The 22213-nt window shown below is 38.0% G+C and overlaps 1 protein-coding gene across 1 annotated transcript in view; it reads right to left on the bottom strand.

The window, feature by feature from the left end:
• Window positions 1-22213, bottom strand: part of Tsp74F (Tetraspanin 74F) — a 230465-nt gene that overhangs the window by 103557 nt on the left and 104695 nt on the right. The window contains exon 2 of the mRNA XM_090414691.1: window positions 8673-8744. Within this exon, the coding sequence (XP_090270817.1) occupies window positions 8673-8735 (63 nt within the window). The 5' untranslated portion in view covers window positions 8736-8744. The remainder of the gene's footprint in view (window positions 1-8672; window positions 8745-22213) is intronic.

A 22213-nucleotide genomic window follows, 5' to 3' on the forward strand; every position in this document is an offset into this window, starting at 1 on the left:
TCACAAGAATGGAAGGCATCCCACTACGGAGAAGTCAAACTTTTCAACACAGCTATTCCATGGAAATCCAGCACCAAATATTTAGGTATTCAACTAGATAACCGTCTCAACTTTAACTCTCACATCGATTATGCCTGCAGCAAGTCAAACTCCGCAATTATGCAACTTGCGGCTTCTTCAGTTAAGAAGAGAGTCGTCAGCACTGAAAACAAACTACGAATCTATAAAGCAATCATTAGACCCACATTGACTTATGGATCACCGACTTGGGGTCACACCTTCCCTGACAACATCAAAAAGCTACAGGTCGATATTCAATGCTCCGTGGTTTGGCAGGAATACTCTCCTCCACCGAGATGCTGACATTCCTGATATTCACATGTTTCTCCGTGATACTGCCATTACATATTTCACCAAAGCAGCTAGTCATCCCAATCAACTCATTCAAGAGTCATCTAACTATGATGAAAACGATAGGTGGAAACACAAGCGTTCAAAAGCGGCTCTGCTCATCGGTACAGACTCTTCCATACTGCCCTAAAATGGGTGAGCCAGGTGCTCGATAAATTCTCATTAATTTAAGCCATTTTTCATAGAGATGAAGGGATTATAATCCAAGGGACTGAGGTCCATCCAGCCACAAAGGTTATAAAGCTTGAGTACAACGTAACTCACCTATTTTAAATTGTTTAAGATTATTTTAATTATCGGCGCGTTCGACGAATGACGTGAGCTCTTCCGTTGAGAAGACAGGAGTTGGAATATTAAAAGCATCATAAAATAATTTTGAATGAATTTCAATTAGTGGCAACTACTTTTAAAAGACATCACAATACATTGCAATGCAGTAACTTTTGTTTGCATACTCTCGTGAACAGGGAGTGTTTTATATTAGATATATAAAATAAATGTGCAGTAAGCTAATGAAAATCTTCGAACCGCGCATTGTTCGATGCGACTTTAATGAATGGATTCCTCAACAGGTTAAGACAAACACTTATTTTGAAAAGTATTGCGTGAGTTCCTGCTCGAAAACAAACGATACTCAAACCAAGAATTCTCAGTCGGTCATAAAACACAATAATTGCTGCTACCCTATAAAAAACAAATGACATTTGACGAAAAACCGTTTACAGAATAGTAAATAAGCTCCACAAATTGACTCAACTAAAATAAGATTTACTGAATTAAATCTCTCAGTAAGTTTTTTTTTTTTTTTTTTTTTTTTTTTTTACATTTATTTAAAATGTGGCCTTTGGAGGAAGATAAAAATTCAGTTTGAAAACTGGATTTTTGTCTTTCTCCTGAATCTGACTTAATGTACTTCAATGTTTTTCGAGTCATTTCAGGTCTTCATTAACAGAATGCTGGTCTTGAGCAGACTACCATCCTGCAGGGTGATCAAGTTCATCTCCCACCCGAGGGCATTCACAAAACATACCTGCGACGAGATTCGAACCTTGGAGCCTGTTGGAGAACAACACGTTATAAGTCACTCATGCAAGAATGCTGCTGCCAAGCTTCAGTTGGTCAGTTATTCCCAACTTAGTTTCCCTTTTAATAAAATAGATTACACATGCGAACAGAGTTTCCAGTCATGTCCTAAATGCTAGTGGCAGTTATTTTTTCCTCTTTCCCGTCCCTATGCAACCAAAATAAGTAGGCATTTACAAAGAGTTTCCGTTGTTTTGAATTGCGAAACTAGGAGAGAGATTACCTCTGTTAACTGTGCATATTCTTTGGTTAAGAGGCTTCTATGAAGCCTCTTAACCAACTGAGCGAGTGTGTGGCTTCGGGGAATTATTCTGCCAATCTATTTTGCACAATGAAATAAAAGAATTTTGAAGAACGTGTAATGCAAGATTATAAAAAACGTATCATCTCTCTTAATAGTGAATCCCTCACCTCAGTAGCGACTAAGGAGGGAAAAAGAACTAGCTCAAATTGAAACTTATGAAGCGAGGTAGAATAAATAAATTATGTCCTTTTATTTGACTTTAAATTTTGTAAACGTCTTGTTCTAAAGAATGTGTAATGACCGACATTACGGATGGCTTAAGGGTGATTTTTTTTAGTATAATTCATTGTTACGCGCGAGTTTAAAATTCACAGGGGAAAACCATTTTATCCCAATACTCAATGTTAGTGTGAGATTGTCTTGGTAATAACCTAATGCGAGTGGGAATCGCCTTTGCACAATTTAAATATACACTCTGAAACCGTTAACGCTGGATTATTATGGAAATGAGAAACTCGGCCAAAAAGTGTAAAAATGTTTTTATAATACCTTTATTAAATGTTCAGTAGTTTATATTTAAGAAGACAGTCGTCGACTTTGAACAACATTTTTAGTAGATTTGTAAATATTTCTTGCGTTCATATAGAATTCCAACTCAAGGACGGCTATTTTTTTCCTTGTGTAGCAGTCGAACTCCATTGGTCCTAAACGACTGCACATTCTTTAAAAAAAAAAATCAGTGAAACCGCAAATTCCTAGAAGAATTGTTTATATGCTAATAATACGTAATACCGTTTATAATTAAAAGCCTCGTGATAGAATTCCAAACTTGGATTTCTAATGTATCTAACGCATGTAATTTAATACCTTTTAGGAATATTTGCAAAAACCAAATTATGTATTTATATATTTGTACTGTTTAATGCAAAATAGGCTTTTTTTTTTGTGCATCCATCCACGAAAGTTTTAAGCCAATCGCCCTACATTGGTGCCATGGAGAAATCTGATGAATCTCAAGTGGTTGCACTTGATATCTCCAAGGGTTTTGACCGGTCTGGCACAAAGGCTTACTAAACAAACTCTCATCACTTAAGTCTTCTGCAGTTGGATTGCCAGCTTTCTGTCTGGACGCACATTATGTAATGGTAGATGGTTCCTTATCCTCTCACCAACCTTCTTCCTTCTGTATATCAATGATCTACTTCATGTGGCTTCCAACCCAATACGCAGTTTCGCAGATGACTGCACTTTGCACCTTCCTTTCTCTACATAAATCCCTCAATTCCGATCTCCGAGCCATCTTCCAATGGTATTCAGTAAACCTCATCAATTTCAATGTTAGCAAAACCCAGTTCTGCCTTATGTCTCATAACAAAGAACAGTTTTCTCCCAGTATTACCTTTGACAACACTCAGATTTCCAGACAGTTTGAGATTTCTCTTCTTAGAATCACTTCACATCAAACCTTTCCTGGTACAAACGCATCACAACCATTGCCTTCTCAGCTTCCAGAAAAACTAGAATTTCTCTTTCGCTCAAGACGTTACTTCACTTCTGAATAGCTGTGAACCTTATACAAATCACAATTTCCCCCTAGCTATTGAATATTGATCTCACATTTGGGATGGGGATCCTTAAGAGCTCCTTCAAAATGCTAGACTCAATACAAAGGAGATCATTTAGATTGATTAATAATCCATCTCGTACCAACTCACTCCTCACACTTTCGCACAGACGTTTGATTTCTGTAATATGTGTATTTTATAAATATTTCCATGGCAAATGTTCATATGAAATAGCGTCAATAAATTCTCCCACTCAGTACTAAATCCGCCGGAGCACGTGTAGCTGCCACCCAACATCCCTTCACAGTACACCTTGAAACCCACAGAACAAGTTTCTTTTCCTCCCTCATCCCTGCTACTGCTGTATTGCGGAACACTCTTCCCCCTCACATGTTTCCCAAAGAATACAATATACAGTCTTAAATCAAATATAAACAAGTTTCTACTTTCCCAACCCCTATCCATGCTCGGTACTAAACGTACTATAAGGTTGGTTTATCAACTTCTGATGTATGGGCTCAACATGAAAAAAAGTAGGTTCTCCTACTGGTATGTTTATGACTTCCGTTAGATATAAGATTAATTTCATTTGACACCTAAAAACATGGGAGTATTCGAAGCTGGAGACGTTCAGTCAGTGAACTAAACTAGCAACCCCTGAAACAACAACAAAAGTAAGGAATAGTTTACTACTTCACTTTTCAGAAGGGAAAGTAAAGTAAAAATAAAATGGCCAAGAATCGCTGTTCTGTCATATCTTGGTCAGTCAAATCTACTACCTATCGAAGTAAGTTTTAATAGTTCGAACAGCGAAGTAGTAAACCTGGTGGAATTAGTTGCATTTCTCCAGTTCGGCAACCAGCAAATGTTGTAGGAAGAGCAATTATATTTTTTTATTACTGTTAAATATTCCTTGACAACATTGATTTAAATCATCTTTATTAAAAATTAAAAAAGAAAATCTGAACTGCAAATAATTTTAGTCTGTCGTTACTGTATGAATTTTAGGTCGCAGGAAGAATAATAATACACCGTTTATCCTTGATGCAAGTTAACACTGTCGAAAACAATGGCAGGTGAAGCATAACGACTTTACTAGCCTTACTTGCTTAAACATGACACTCAGAGAATGACCGTCCTTGACCACAAACCAGTTTCCTGTAAATTGTTCTGTTTGCCCCTAAGGTTGTGGTTCGCTCTCGAGTTCCAAAGATAAAGAAAAAGGTAGTTCACTGATATTGAACAACTAATTGCTTTTACAGGTTTGTACTTTTGTTTTTAAGACTCCAGTAAAGCGGGGAGGTGGATTTTATTAGCTGGTCTGAGACCATCTCTTACCTCAGACATTCAAAAAACATTTATCCTGTAGTCGAATTCAAACCCCCAGTCTGTTGGAGCATGTACAAGTCTTCTAGATTAAGAAACTGTTCACACTCATCAAGAGACGAGTGGAAAATATGATCTCTCCTCAAACTAAAGATGAAGCACTCAAATTTCTTTAAAATGCATTCCGTAACACTCTGGTTCATCCTCGAAACAAGCAGTCCTGAATTCATGATCACGTGCCAAGTGGAAACTAAATAAATTCCATGTATTACACAAACCAGCAATGTCGCATTTCGAAATCAACTCAACAGTCTTCCACCGATTTATAATCACCGAGTTTATCAATTTCACAACGGCCTTTCTCGACTTTCCCTCGAATTCGAGAAGGAACTGGAACAAGAAAAACATTTAGAAAGACAGTCATGTTCAGAAAAATTCAGTAACGTTCTTAGTGTTTTTCGCCTTGAACTTAACTGTCTCCTCAAAAATAAGAAATCCATAATTATAGAAGCCACAACCTACTATTATAGCCGACTAAGTCAAGAACAAGGAAGTTACTATAAAAATACATTAACTTTAATGCATTCTTTGCTTGAGAATCTTTCAGGCAGTAAAATGATATGAGATTAGTAGGAAAATAACTACAAGCATTAATATAAAGAAACGTTTTGGAAAACTGAAAGAGCCCCAGTCAGTCAGTCGGTTTCAACGAAGTCCTTTGGTTGGAAACTTCTGGGTTCGAATCCATGTAAGACGCGAAAAAAACTATTAGTGACTTTTCAACTGAGTTAGCGGGTATTCATGGGGGAATTCATTCGGCAAGACATATATACTGTCGTCTAATGTAACTGACAGACATAAGCTATGCAAGTAGGCTAAACAGAGCCTATCGCAGCATTTAGTTTGTAAAAAACAAAGTCAAGTTACTTTAAAAGGCCATCGCGCCTCTGATATTAAAGAGAAGACGAAACATCTTGTTTAACTTCGAAAGTACTGGATAATCTGCAACTGAGTCTCGTGTGCCTGACTAATATATATATATATGATACCTTTCGAAATCATAGCACGCACAGCTAACGCTAACATCCAAAGATTACTATGAGTGCCTCCGCGTGATATTAGACGCACCATGGTTTATTAGGAATGAACAAATGTACCGAGATACCAGCACCCCAGACATTCCTTCTCTTCTCCGCTCAATACCAGTCAAGTACTTCGCAGATGTCACGTACTTTCAAACAAGCCACAGACTATAATGAGAGACCGCGCTACAAGCACAAAAAAGCGAATGCCATCTTCCTATCTACCTATCTACCTAAACTTACAGCCAACGAAGGGCGAGCATAAAGCTCACACATTACCCATAACTAAGTAAACGCTGCCGACAGAAAAAAGGGGAATATCAAAAGCAGTTTGCTTCACCCATCCAATCAGTATCGTTATCTGTCGTTAGTTGCCAAAATTACACACACTAAATTTCAAATCATCCCTCATACGTTGATTTTTATATTCCCCGAGAAAATCAAACGCGATGAAGATGATACTGGCATAAACATATTTATTATATATACCGGATCTAAATAGAGAACGGGCCTAATTAGTCTTCTTTTATTTGATCGTCCTGCCTTCTTCCCACAATAAAGAAATACGAATGTTTTACTGCAGAGATGAGCTAAAGTTAGCATTGTTGTTGCACGCAGTGTGGAGGAGAAAAATTGCGCTCTTGGGCTTGTGACAGACAATTCATCAGCAGTAGGGTGGAGTTCGCTTTCTTTCTATTGGCTGTATTGGTAATCTTTTTGACAACGGTCCCTTGTGCATCTTTTCCACGACTAGCGACCTCATCCGATGTATAATTAATGCCCTTATTAGCTTTCCCATTGTTGCCTTCGCATTTCCCAACTGCGATTATACTTTGCAATCATCTTAATGTTGTCCTGAAACTAGGAATTTGTAACTACATCAAACAACGAAAGAAAAAAAAAGAGAGTTTTAAATATAAAAAGAGTCAGTTAAATACAGGGTGTGACGTGTTGCATAGGGATAAGAAAGTAACTGAGCTCACTAACTCTTCTGGGTATTCTCTTCATGCAAAACTGATGTTTATCTTTATGTCTGCAATGTTTGTAAATCGTAGATGGATTATCAGACCTAAACCACTTGTCGAATTTTAGTATGAAGGTTCATTCTCAAATAATGTCTTTTCTTTAGAACTATGCGATCCCTCTGTCGAAACTCATAAAATATGTAGACGCTTTTTCCCCCCCTTAAAATATTCTCAGAAGGTGTCCCGAAGATAGGATTAAATTTAACGTATCAAATGTGCTAGAACTCCACAGCTATTGGTTTATTAAGATAACTAATAAGTACTTATGGTTCAATGTTTCTACATTTCTAGAGCACCCAGAATGTCTTTGCCAATTTGACAGATGAATGCTAGTTCAATAGTGACTCGGACTGTGTTTGGTTCTTCATCATTAGATGCACAATATACACGCAACATTCGCTGCTGGTATGTGGGTGTATAGAGGGTGATTCATTTATCAAAAGAGTTTAATCACCTAAGTATTTCATGGACAACTCGGATGATGATAATGGATTTTTCCTTCTATGCTGGAAGCACTCATTTGCATCATCGAGTGGCACTTTGGGGATTTTCAGAAGTGACGTTGATTTAAAATCATTCACTTCCTGATTAGACCAGATTTGAAGAACTGAGTTCTTCAAATCCCGATGATTTATCGAATGATTTCTATATCAAAAACAAATTTAGAACTTTTTTCTAAAATTTAAAACAAACAGAATTTTGAGGTCATCTGAACTGGTACTGTTCAAATATCAAAGAACACCAGTTGCGAGTGGCTGAGGGAAGGGCGTAAACACAAGAGATGCAAATTACAGACAGTTGTACACTCTGAAATTGAATTACTGACAGAAGTATAGAATGAAAAGTCTGTTGGAAGGAGAAACGGTTAAAATATTGGAGAGGACAGTCTGGTGTTCTTGCTGGTAGATCGACTATTCTCATACTCACAGCAAATACCTTAGCTTCTCTTCAGGTTGGGCGTTTTTCAAATCCAGTAGAATTGAAACTCAGCTAGAGTAGTAGACATTAAAGTATCATGGGGAGATGCATTTCTGTTATCATAATCTGGTTGCAGAAAATCAAGCTTGAAGAATGCGAAGTCAAAGGGATCTGTGATTTTCAAAATAAGGGACGTAATAAGGGTAGTAGATGCAGGATATAACGAGGTAAGGAATCCTTAAGGGAGAGAGTCAAGGAGGAAATTCAAGATTACGTATCCATTGGTAAAGAATATCACATGTAAACCATAAAAATGCACTTATGCCACATAGTTTTGATTTAAATGTGCCTTTTGCTGTAATTTGTGCAATGGAAGTGATTTCCTTTTTTTTTGATAAAATTAAATAAATATAATAAGATCATACAGTGAGATGAGATGAACTAAGCACACACAGAAGTATTCAGTCACCATATCATAATGTGGCCTCGACACTTACCTCCCCTATACACCCACACATACCGTTCTACTACTCGACCTTCGTCTAGGCGCGATCTGGAAGTGTTGGTGATGGCAGAATTATCCTGTCTAGCAGTCAACCTACGAACAATTTTAATGCTATACCCTCGAAGGTTCTGAATCTCTACAGGATTCGTCACACCCTTGAAAGATATAATCAACATTCATAGTAAAGAGAAGGGACAGAAACCGGAACCACTGCTCTGAAGATTCAACATAGCAACATCCACTTCAGGCCTCCAGTACGCAAGTGGTGTTTTACCAAGCGATGAAAGCCACGTAGTAATATAAGCTACTAGGGTTCTGTTGATCTGATTATGATAAATACATGTACGATGAATTTTGATTAGATTATAGTATAGATTTCTAATTACATACGTCATGACAGTAATTCATAATTTTATAGAATATGAACACATATTCCTAATAATTAACAAAAGGATATTTTAAATTGGTGCTACTTTAGAATAAGTAAATATAAAATGTTTTAAAAATACTTACCAAAATTACCGCATTGGCAGCAAATAATGCATATTTGATCCCTTTGGCACAACCCTCCACCATTCTTTAGATCTGAAAGTATACCATACTTGAATTCGCAATGACAAATGTTGACTGTAATGCTTAATACACTAATATTGTGTACTACTATATTTTAAACGCATATTTTAAATTTATTTTTTACACAATCTAAATCAATCGATCATTTAGTTTATATTACATGCATAGAAATGAAACGGAAAAAATCAATGCAGGTATGAGTACACATAATAAAACTACATAGGAAAAATGTCCTTGCATTTCGGATGCCGTTTTAAAACGTCATTTCAGTGGATTTCTTAGTTCATTGACGAGTTTACAATCTTTAGTGCATTTATTAAGACAGTGGTATCGAGAAAATAAAATAATGCTAGTTGTAAGCAGAGACATAAAACAAACAGATACTGCGTTTTACTGTAATAACAGTTAATAACAGCCCCCCCCCCCCCTCAAAAAATGTAAAACACCCTAAACATGGGTGCTGACTATTACAAGTGAGGATAATAAATATTTTATTTAGCGTCACTCTTCCAAGAAGAGTTAGTGTCAAGTCAGTGGAAAAGTAGAAATTAGGAAGAGATCTGTCTTGACTTGGAACAGTGTCGTCCAACCAGTATGGAACTTGAAAGCATTTATAAATCGTAAACACATGAAATGAGTCCACTCTTAGGAGTTTATGTCGTCTTCGTACTGTACTCGAAGATACTCAAGTTAATTAAACAAATATAGTAATATTACAGCAATTAAGTAAGCTATAGGTTCCTTTCGAGATTCGCCAAGCTAGTTAAATAAAAACGGTAGATTTATTAGCCCTTTAATTAAGGTTCTATTCCAAGTTCAAGCCTTATAGGCTCTTATATTCACCCTTTTTTAAATATTACTACAAATAAGTTATTAGTAACAATGCAGTTAAATGCGTTGTCTGGAATCGTTTCAAATTAGTCTAACATCACAAATGCAAGTTCAAAAAAATTGATACAGAAATGTGGACAAAAATGTAAGAGACGCTATGCCTCTTGCTAAAAACGTATGCGACATGGATCGTTACCCTCCTTGGTTAAAGGCCTTTCCACCCTAAAATTAGCTATTTAAAAAACGCTAAAAAATTAAGTGGATTATATAAGATCTAATTGAGACTGATGTGGCGTAGGACTTCATCGAAAACCCACGTTTCTATGAAATAAGCAATGACGTCGTTGCTATGTATGCTGGATTGTGTTCCTTGCTAGCTTTGTGTAGTGATGGTCACGGGCACCCAGTGTCGTGAGGATTAAACTTTCCCATACTCTATATCAGACTGATATGGGGATAAAGGGCCACGGAATTATTTTAACATAAGTACGAGAGCAGGAATAGATGTAGCTTGTGCCTATTCTTTATTGCACACACAGGAGACGGATGCCTTACAGCAGTGGCGCACTCAGGGGGGGGGGGACAAGTGGCCCTGGCACCCCCCAAAAGAAAAAGGGAAAAACACTAGAAAAGTTTCCAAAAAATTTTTCCTAATTAAAATTCATTTTTTTATTTATGTTGTGTCGTGTCTTCTGTTTCTATACTACTTATGAATTAGCGGTCACATAAGGTGCGAATACCCTATAGCTTTCGGGAATCACGGCCGCTGTGAACTTCGTTTGCCTGAGCTCAAGTTGTGGTATAAAAAATTTGAAACACCGTTTTCAATAGTTCCATGTAAAAATGCCATTGATGCAGTTTTGAAGTGTGACAAAATGATATATCCTAACATCTGTAACTTATTAAGAATATTTGCAACGCTTTCGATTACAACATGCGTCAGTGAAAGGTCATTTTCCACCTTACGCCTTTTAAAAACCTATTTAAAATCTACCATGACACAATCATGATTGAACGGATTGGCTTTGCTACACACATACACACACACACAGATTAATGTAACTACGACTGAAGTAATTCAAGAGCTTGGTAAAAAAGAAAACGGGATTTTATTCTTTAAATACATTTTTATAATCACCTAACGAATTTTATTGAATTTTCATTAAAAATATTTTTATCCGTTCATCTCGGCTCACCAAGATTAAATCCTGAGTGCGCCATTGCCCCACAGTGTATTCACATCAAAGAAAAGAAAACCAGAAATGCGACTAATTAACAATCATTGCTGATACAGCAATTATAATGAACACTTGTGAAGTATGGTTCACTGAGTTAAGTGCTTGAATATACGTTGTCAACCCGCGTGGGAAACGTGATGAAAACACCAAGTCCACATCTACGGTAGATTCTACGCAAAAATTCAACACACAAGTAGATAATGACATCATTACTGTCCAATTTTAGAAATACGTTATTGAAGTAACATAATGGATAAACTTAAATTTATAGAACTTTTACAGATGTTTTATATCTTATAGAATGAAAATAGTTTCAGGTGAAAGACACTCACCAAACCATCGGACTGTTGATCAAGAGAGAAGTCCTTAAGTATTTGTTCAATGAGCGTCAACGTTTATCAACATTCTTCACCACCGCCTGCGATTAGAGTGCTTCAAACCATTGACAAATACTTGATTCCCAACAACTGCTCCCACACCCTTGACACATTTCTATCCTCTAAAACACCCTTGACTTCCATTACAGTTAAACTCAGTTATGAAGTTACACCTACTGTCGTATTCATCTGAAGGCCAAGATACCAAGCTTATGCACTGACCATTTTCTACGTATTCATAACAAAACAGAGCTCTTTAATATGTACAAACATATCTGTTAAGGGGATAGGATGAAGGCATGTTATGGTAGTTTTGAAAGATGTATACCATAGCACTTCGGCATGGTTGCCTCATTTTATGGAGATTAAGGAAATTTTCTCTTAAAATGAAGAAGCTTTTTGGGAAACCGAAGCAGCACTTTTGAGGCTTTTCGTATTTAAATTATTCTTGTAGTGGAAGATTTCAGATCTTTTTGAAAGTTTTTTTTTTTTTTTAAACCTTGAGAATCGAGTAACATTTCCTTCCAGGGGCATTACTGTTGTTAGTCATCACCGACTGTTTCACAATTTTGTAACTCGTTTTGTAAACGACAGTGCACGTGAAGTACATCGAACCCTCCAACTGGTCAAGGTTTATGGAGAAAGGAACTAAACAAAAACTTCGCATTCAGTCGCGACCTACTTTTTAATCGACGCCAAGGCATTCTAGGTATAAGGACGTCACACATACACACCTGTTATAGACCATAATTCAAATTATTCCATTGCTTCCAGCAATAATCGATTGGCTAATCATTGCAAATATCAGATTTGTGTTAAATATCAAGTCGTCATTAAAAATGTGACGCCTAATGATTTTATGATGGCTATTACGTCACTGATCGATCGATCTTCACAATATTTTATGCTTGCAATTTCCTACCTCTTCTCCTCCCCCTTTTTTTTGAATAAAGTCATGTTTGTTCTGTTTATGTGAATTTTCGTAGCAGTCTTTTTCGAATCATTTCAAATAAGACATTCTCCATCGACACATCTTCGGAAGATCTCTTAATATTACATCATCGTGATTTTTGTATATTCTTTTCCCTCCGAGTTCCGTAAATTTAACTTTTAGCGAACTCAACCCATGAAAAGTCCGGAAATGGTGTACAGAAGCAGGTTTATCTGCACTGAGCTCGAGCCGCGAAATTAGGGGGGGGGGGAATACAGGTGAAGGAAGTAGGTATTTTTTTAGACATATGAAGATGTCCATCATCGACCACTACTGGTATTTGTTGCCAATATCAATTTCATACCGTCGTAAGGAACGACGGCCTGATATACTCTCAATAAGAACTTCTATTGCTCACAGAAGCAATTTTATTATCGATGTATACAAGAATTTAAATGCTGACCTCCATCCTGTGCTTGTATAACATGGTATTTTGAATTATTTTCCACCCATACGTAATTGAAATATTCCTCGTAAGTCAGATTACTCAGATATTCGATGATTCACTGAGTTACCAGCTCAGATATCACATAATACTGTTCGATAATATATGGCATACTTCGCCACCTGGTGTACACAGGCAAATCCTATTGTTAGAAGTATGGACACGTTACAGTATATGTATAATAATTCCAATTTGCGTTTATTTTAAACTATTTAAAATTACTATTTCGTATTTAATCGCCTCCTATTGGGGTCAAAAGGAAGACGGGATATTTACCCTTTTTTAATATTACAGCTGGATTTTTTTTCTTAAATTCCATCGAACAAAAAACAGCCAGAAGAACACCAAAGCGCTTCCTTGCAACACACGTAAAAATTGCACCACATGCAATACCCGCTTATTTTATTATTTTTTTTAAATATTGGATGTACTCATTAACTACACTGATGGAAAGGGAAAATACGAACTTCAGTGCTTAGAGAAAATGGAGCCGTAGATTTAATGAGCTTCCGTGTAAAAATGCAAAATCACTTAAGTGAAGAGCGGAAAAGACAGCAGTTTCAGCAAATCGGAATACTCGAGCTCACGTTCCGGTAAGTTAGCACTCGGCATGTAACAACACTGCTTCGCAAAGTGAGACAGGAGTCTCGAAGTGTGCTGTTGGTTTTAATCGCAGCTGAAAAGGTTTCTCGGTGGGAGTTTTGATTTGACAGCTGAAATTAATAGAGGGCGTTACAAATTCCAGATTTCATGAAAACACTGTTCGAAATCCAACTCAAGTTCGAGTTTTGCGCACTAACCGATGAAATGATGGACCGATAACCTCATTTTCATCTGCTGTTATGTCGACCAGCATAAAAATCATACTAAACGTTACATGAGTACGACGAACATTCACCCCTACCTTAATAGTCCCGACTCGGCTCTTATCACGTTTAATTGCATTTTGAGATTGGAAACAGGTTTTGTAGTTTAAAGATGCTCGCAATGGATCGGAGATCTCTCGTTCGAGAGCATAGAAAAACACCGCAGCTCCCAATGTTTTCATAAAACTACAGTTTCCAAATTTATAGAGCGGTGACCTTTAGATGTAAAGTTTTATAAGCAAGACTAATGCATGAAAATTAATGCATCGCGTATTTTAAATAATATTGTAAGACCAATCGCATTTGCAATTGATTACTTCAATATTGTCAAATAGATGAACATTGTTTCTTCAAAATGAGGTTTTTCATACTGCGATTTTTTTAATTAATAAATTTGAAATGAATTCTGCATTGTGCTGAACACCACTGGAAGTTGTTCATTTAAATATTGTTCAACCGCACTTTCCAAACCGCTGAAGTAAAGCATCAACAAAAGTAGTTGGAGGCAAGATCGACGTCAATCCGTTCTTGAAATAAATTTTCGTGACATACGATTTGGCTTTAAGCCGCTATCAAACGTTTTTTTTTTCTTTCTTTCTACTCATATTTAGAATAGGAAATAAACTGCTTTTAAATAAAATGATTAATAAACGTACTTTAGTTAAAAAAAATCCATTAAGGAATTTATTCTCGTGTCATTCGACCTCCAATTAGAAATTTTTCAGGAAAAGGTTCAGAAAAACCAGAGTTTAGGAAGTTACGGTTATTTGGTTCAAGCACTGAAATGAGGGATTTGTAGGTAGCACGAGCTGAACTCTGTGAAACAACATTGCGATTTTCATTAGAAGCAAAACAAGGAAAAACCCAAGTATTCACAAGGTGAGAAGCAGTTGATGCCTTCAAGATGCTCTTACGTCAAGGTCACTACAGTCATTTTCTAAACTGGGAATTTAACTTTTCCTATTTTCAATAAACATGAAACAGATCAGCAACATAATCTTTTTTGCTTCCAGAGGAAAATATGGGTTGCATACGAATTCGATGACCTAAAGAAGTGTGCTTCCATTATGACATAGATTAGAGCTGATACGCCATTGCATATCGGCTTTATCTATTAATAATAGAAGCTCACGTTCTCCAAATCTACACTAAGACTCGTATATATACAGTATATTTTTTTTTGAGGACCTTCATACGAAAAACCTCATCGAGCGATATCTTGATTCGCCGAACAATCATAGTTAATTCAAACAAATTACAGCTATATTTTGTTTAATAGTAGACAGAAAATAAAACAACTTAAACTTATAATTTAATGCATATTAGCGCAGAGAGCATAGATTTGCGTAATATCAAAAATAAGGAAGTCGGTAACGAGTGGTGCTCCAGTCGTTTGGCTCACAGAAACAAAACTGACCTTTCATACAAATTTGAGAGAATTGTCAGAAGTCGATTACAGAGTACAATTGGATAATTTGTAGAGTTTCTGCCACTGATACACCGGATATATGTATGTTAATATGAAATCCAATGAAAACCAGAAAGTAGTCATTAAATATGATTACCTTGAACGAAATTTATTTTAACTGTCATTCGCATTCCATCAAGAGATGAATGAGGAAGTAAGCAGAACGATGAATTCGCGATATTCCCGATCCCACTTGATGTTTCAAATTTGAGCGTAATGATCCCACTATCTCGAGACATCTCGTGTGTTTGGCAACTCAACTTTAAAGAGCCGCTTCTGGTCCTAGTGGAGTCAAAAATGGTTCATATTTCATTAATAAGCGTAAGTTTTCTTTAATCGTACCCTTCGATGGGTTGGACTTAAATGCAGCGATTGTTTATTGCCCACAATTTCTCGATTTTCGCCACAGACTTCGTGTTCTACAAAACCAAGTGTATTGCATTACTTTTATTTCGAATAGCTTACAAGTAGCTTCGGAATTAATTCCAATTTTCTTAAAAAAATATTCTAATTCGAAAAACGAAGTGACTTCTCGTAAACGAGATTTCAGCAGGCGCACCCACTTCTCGAAGGAACTTGAACTGCTTATAACAGCAATTAAGACTAATTGCGATGTTATAAGCAAAATTAAGGTATCAAAGAAGCGAAAGTTAAAAGATCTCATTTGATTTTGGTACATGCAGTTCACTTACTGTTGTCTGGTGTGCTGTGTTGCTCCTTTGTCACTGTAGGTGGGGGAAAAAAAAGACGGACTACCTATTCGGAACTATGGTAGGACCTTTTCTGTACATTTACTTTAATAGGCATCCGCGCACAAAAATCCTTTAAGTCTGACAGCAAGCGATAATGACGAAAGTGAAGATCGGAGTTGTTCCTATCATTGACTAGATAATGTCAGAGGCCGTACCTATCCGTCATCGCCACTGGTTCGAGGAACACGCCCACCCTGTGGACAATATAGTTTGGCGAGTGGTGGTTGCGTCTCTTCACTCTCCCATTGCCCAGTTCGTCTCGCTTTTAGAGGGAATGCGGACACCGAAATACTTATCGAGCGCGCGCACACTCGAACAGAAACGTCCCTCCCCTCTCGCTTGACACGGTCAAGGCATCCGTATCGATGTTCACGTGCGTCACACGAAGAAAAGGCGAAAACTTGTGAAGTGGCCTTTCCGAAGGTAATCCGCCGTATACGTGACGTAGTGTCGTGTCATCGGTCAAGGAGAACCATCCCAGACAGAACCCTTTGATTAGTCAGAGTGGCAGCGTGACAGTGTTCCAGCTGAGTTCCCCGTTCAATGAACCCTCGGAAAACTGTACATGACGCCGCAGGAAACGAGGACCTGTTTTGAGGTTGACAGTGAATCAACGGACTGCCAAGGGATGGGAATGAAGGGAGAAAAAATTCAGGACGAACTATTTCTCTGTCGTATTCGGTAGCATCGGGAAGCATAAAGTGCAGAGGAATATAGAGATGCGGAGAGCAGTGGCACACCTAGAGGTCACCCAAAGGTCACCGAACGTGACCTTTGGGTGCGACATAGAAAAATGTGTAAAAACAGTAATTCTTCGGTCGACACATGAATACGGAGTTCCGGGTATCGAAAACCAAAAATAAGAATCTGCACGAAATCATTCAGAACCGAGGCTCACAACATGGATTTCCATGGCAATAAACAAGCCTCACATCATCGAACCAACGTCAACTTCTTTGGTACAAAGAGCGTGTAGTGGGACGTAGAAGCTTGGAAAGAGGCCCTGGCCCTCTCACAAAGGAAAAAAAGCACTAGAAAATTTTCCAAAAAACGTTTCCTAATTAAAATTAATTTTTTTTTATTTATGTTGTGTCGTGTCTTCTATTTCTATACTACTTATGAATGAGCGATCATTGCAGATGCTCAGTCATAAGGGGTATGCGATGCGTAGTGTGTATTCTCAAATCGTCTAATCAACTCAGTCCACCCCCCCTCCCCCAACATTAAATTCGAAGTGCGCTACTGGCGGAGAATAATGTGGAAGAGAATTGAGGAATTCTTTTCTGTAACGAACTGGACAAAGCAACTAAAATGGCGTGTGGTGAGTAATGCGGATTGGTGAGACACGCGTAAATCATTGTAATGCAAACAATTACGTCAAAATTACGTCTGAAGATACACCTCTCTACCGTCTAGAAGTCCGCGCGGTTAGCCTAGTGGCTGTGCGCTTCGCAACCATATGCCTGGGGAAGCAGTGTCCCAGGTTCGATTCCCGTCGAAGACGTGAGGAATTTGAGGATCTTCCTCAGCCATAGCCAAGTTAGCCGGTCTTTGGGCGTGGACAGCAGTTTTATCCGCCAGTTTATCTGGGGTTTTACATGCTGCAAGCAGGCCCCGTGAACACACACACGGATCTACAGCCATAAATACTTAACCCCCCCATGAGGGGGATCAACTCTCCCCAATAAAGACGGGGGAGAAAAAGGGAGGAAACTCCATACGAATAAATAAACCGTCTAGAACTCGAATAACCTTTATCAGGGTTTCCAGCTGAAGGTTGGTTGGTTACATACCGTTGCAAAGGGATTTTTCTCGAAGAAAAAAAGGTTAATTTACAGAAATTAACAATTTACAGAAATGGCTTCGTAATCCCCCCCCCCCGCAATATTTGCTGGGTTTTGTACTAACACCACTTTGAAACATCCGAATCCTGAAATGCGTTAACTCAAATTAATAATTGGAGGTCTTTTATCGCTTTAACACTACCAATGTTTTACAGAATAAGTATCAGTCTTTGTCGATATGCGATTTTTTTCATGAAATTAAACAAAACTACAATGATAACTTGCTTCCCGCCTGCTTTATTAACGAGTTTTTGCCATACATTCTCACCGTTTTCTTTGTTTCTTAAACAGTATGTAAGAGGTCCATGTCCTATCACCGACATTCATGCCCACTGCGTTATTCGAACCCACAGGCTGTTGACTGCAAAATGCATATACTAACTAAGCTCTCTCTATCTCAAATTGATTCTTTTGCTCGCGGAAGACGTCTTGCGCCATCGCCTTTCAGATGCTGTGAAATAAGTTGTTATAATGTATTGGATTTTATTACGGTCTCTTACCAATTAAGTTTACGCTATCAGACAGCTCATGAAGGTTAAGTCGCCATTTCTACTTGAGGTAATATCGAAGGGCAGTACAATGAAGAAATATTCCAGGATGGGATCTGTAAAATCGTAGCAATTTTTTCCTTCCATTTCATTTCCAGCAGTAAATCGGAGTTTTTTTCACTAGGCAATCATTAAAATGCATGTGATATTGGTGGACTAATATTAGTTGTTTAACGAGTCACGTATTTGTAGGCGGTATAAATTGGAGAAATACGATGTTCAAGTCAATGCACCTGTGGTCGGGTGAAATGGCTTCAAGACTGGATTTGAACGGATTTAAACCAGGCGGTGTGATTGGATGCCTGGTTGCCGGCAAATTGTTGACAAATTAGGCCATCCAAGGTCAACCATCAGTGACACATAAGATGGAAGCGCACGGGTGCTATCCGCTGTGGACGACAGACCACATTCACCGAACGTGACCTTTGGGTGCGACATAGAAAAATGTGTAAAAACAGTATTTCTTCGGCTGACACATGAATACGGAGTTCCGGGTATCGAAAACCGAAAATAAGAATCTGCACGAAATCATTCAGAACCGAGGCTCACAACATGAATTTCCATGGCAATAAACAAGCCTCACATCATCGAACCAACGTCAACTTCTTTGGTACAAAGAGCGTGTAGTGGGACGTAGAAGCTTGGAAAGTTATGTTATAGAGTGACGAATCACACTACATCCTCTGCCGGGCAGATAGACGGGTGTGGCAGATGCCAGGTGAACGTCTCTTACCAGAGTGCATAGCCCTGACTAAGAAATTCGGAGGTGGCGGTGTGATAGCGTGGTCCTGTTTTTCCTGGTTTGGCTTCGAGCCTGTTTGTGGTGCCACGAACGCTGAATTCCGAGAGATATGAACATTATGGACATTGCAATGACTCCAATTTTGTAGCGTTTCTACGGAACTGACCATTGTCTCTTTCAGCAAGACAATGCACCTTGTCATGAGGTTGCTACTGTGACTGCGTGGTTTGTGGACATGAACGTCACTATGCTTGACGGGCCTCCACAGAGCCCTGATCTCGACCGTATCGAACTTGTGTGGGATGAAGTAGAACAGTGAGTGAAGTCAAGGGACGTCTGCCCCATAAGATAGTTCAGGACTTCATTACATGCCTACAGGAAGAATGGTTCAAAATTTTCATTGATCGATATCGTACGCTTGGTGGAGAGTACGCAGAGGATTGCTGCAGTCATCGCAGCGAAAGGAGGCCGTACATCTTATTAAGGTGGGCACCATCAATGTTTGTTCCTCACGCTGTGGTGTCCGTTGAGTTCTTTCCAAACAGCGTACACACACCGAAGACAAATTTTTTGAAGAGAAAAAAAAATTGGTGATCAGTGTACGTAGAATAAAGAGAAAAAAAATTAAAAAGTAAATTGAATTTAAAATATTAGTTTGTTGTATTCTACTATATTTAGAGTCAATGACAGGCCATTTTGCTATTTTTTTTTTTGCATAAATGAATCTTATCTGTAAGAGTGAAATTATGATCCGATTTTAATTATTTTGTGAATAATCAGTTAACTTATCCGATTAAACTGGTAAACTTAATAATTTCCCAGTGAATTATATTTTTACAATGTGACTGCTGCACACTCGCTGGTTTAAATTCTCAAAGCACGTGACTACAGTGCGTGTGTGATCTTTATGCACCAGTCTTCGAAAGAAAGTAGGCATAATTAATATTCACGAGAGATTTGGCATTAAATGCAAAATCACTTGGCACTTCTCACTGCGTAACTATCACACACTTTAAATGATGGGAACATCTCAAAACAAAAGCTCTGAATGAGTCAATGAATCGTATCGACTTCATATTTATCAATGTTATTCTGAAACAACATCCAACACAACATTTCACTTAACACGTTTACTTTAACTTTTCAGTCAACATCCCAATTGTATTCTTAGCAACTTGTTTTTCGTCCACATCTTGTTGATGCATAGAGTGGAAGGTCTTCAAGCCTCGATCCCATCATCCAATCAGGATGACGGGATCTAGGTTGAAAGCAGGGCACGCTTAGATCAAATTATACTCTCAACATATCAACGGGTCATTTGAATCACCCAGGAATCATGGGATATTCAATGGTGAAATCCGCATACGTACATACCTTGTATCTGCAGCCACTGTCTTTCGTTGAAGCTAAACGAGTGTTGGTAGACGAATGTTTCCTGGCAATCAGGAAGCAACAATAACTCCACAGAGGACTCGACTTGGACTGCAGCGTTGAGAAATTAATATCTAATTTAAAGGGCTGTTCTGTCTAGCGGACTGAGACTCGTCTGTTGGCGTGTAGTATATCCACTGTTTCCTCCTCTCTTGTACCTAACAGGAAGTTCACTCATTTGAATAATAAACTCACTATTCTCTCTCAATGGCTATGTACTACAAAGCACTTTATTTTCCTCTGTCTCGGTTTCCTTTACCCCTGCTACCCCCCCCCCCCCCTCCGAAGAATCTTAACAGATTTCTTGCACTTAATTCCTCACCCGGCCCCCTTCCATCTTCCCAGATGCTTGTTAAGAAACTCAGAGTGCATGGTGAAAAAAGACTGAATTCGTTTGGCTTAAAAATGAGGGAACCAACAGTCGTAAGCCCGGGTGAGGGTCAAGAATTTTATGTTAACCTTCATTTAAGTAAAACACGCAGAATATGCTTTGGTTCATCGGAACCAGAAGGCTAATCGAGTGAGGCTTATCATATATCAGCGAGCCACACTGTTAACTTTCAGCAGAAAATGCACAGTGCTTATCGTAGTCAACTACTTCCTTCCCCCTTTATTCCACTTCCAATGTACACCTTCCCTGTTTAAGTTTACAATGATCTCTCTCATTCTCTGCTAGCGTTTACCACTTGTCAATGACCATTTACTGCGCATTAGATCATAATAAATCGACACTGTTTAGACTTATGAGCAGACACTATTCTCAGGAAGTAATTATTTTCTAACAGTCATCTATAGGTAGGTGCGATATATTTTAATGGAAGTTGTTCCCCGAAATGAGAAATCTCATTACAGAATATACCATGCAAATCTGGCAGTGTTATTATTAGGAAGTGCATGTCGAATCAGTACCAAGGAATACATATGATTCGCGTAGCACAAAGATCTACAATACGGGACCCCTAGTCTATTATATATACAGGGTGGTTTAAAATTCAACGTACAAACTTTGAGGGGAGATAGAGCACATGAAAATCAACCATATTCACATAGGAAAGCATGACCGGAAACGCCACCGGAAGGCACTAACAGGGACACAAAGATAAAGAAATAACACAAGGCAGTAAGAAGTGTAAAAAACTTTATTAGGCGTAACTGAACAGTTCAATAGTAGTTGGATACATAATATGGTAAACGAGGTGCATGTCTGCCATCTCAGCGTTCGTAAAACGACGCATGTTCTTCGTACGACGTCGAAAATTTGAATGAGGAAGCCCCAATTGCTCACCTGGAGCGCTGGCGAACAGCGCCACCTATCACTTTCGGGTGGCGTTTCCAACATGCTTTCCTACGTGAATATGGTTGATTTTGATGTTCTCTACCTCCCCTCAAAGTTTGTATGTGGAATGTTGAACCACCCTGTATATATTTCAAAACTTTGAGCTGTAATAACTCCTAAAGGCGCTTGCCCAAGAGGTTCCTACTGAAATGAAAATTAAGAATAGTTGAAGATGAAACCATTTTCATTACATAAGTTCAAATAGAATTATTTGTACCTACAATGGATTTTTTTTTCAAAATGTGTAAATCTTATAAATATAAAAAAATTGTTTTGAATTAGTTTTTTCATGTTATTAACGTCAACAATAATATATCTGAAGGGGCGGCTTGATATACTATTTGCAGAGGGACTGACTGGGTTGTTTCACCCTGCTAAGAACATCACAAAATCTCTATTCCGTATCATATATAAATGATATACAGTTTATTAACCTAAACACCTGCTGTAACTATAATAGTTAAAGCAAAGTACGTTCCAGTTAACCGCAAAAGTTCCAAAAGAATTAATTTCAGGAAGTTACGTAAGTTTTCGATTCTCAATTCATTATCGTTGCTTTCATCTCAGATTAATGTAACATGCTGATAAAGTGTACGAACTTTCGATTGAAAG

The sequence above is a fragment of the Typopeltis vanoorti genome, chromosome 25, assembly GCF_054136105.1.
Source record: "Typopeltis vanoorti isolate ZY-2024b chromosome 25, IOZ_Tvanoo_1.0, whole genome shotgun sequence".
NCBI lineage: Eukaryota > Metazoa > Arthropoda > Arachnida > Uropygi > Thelyphonidae > Typopeltis > Typopeltis vanoorti.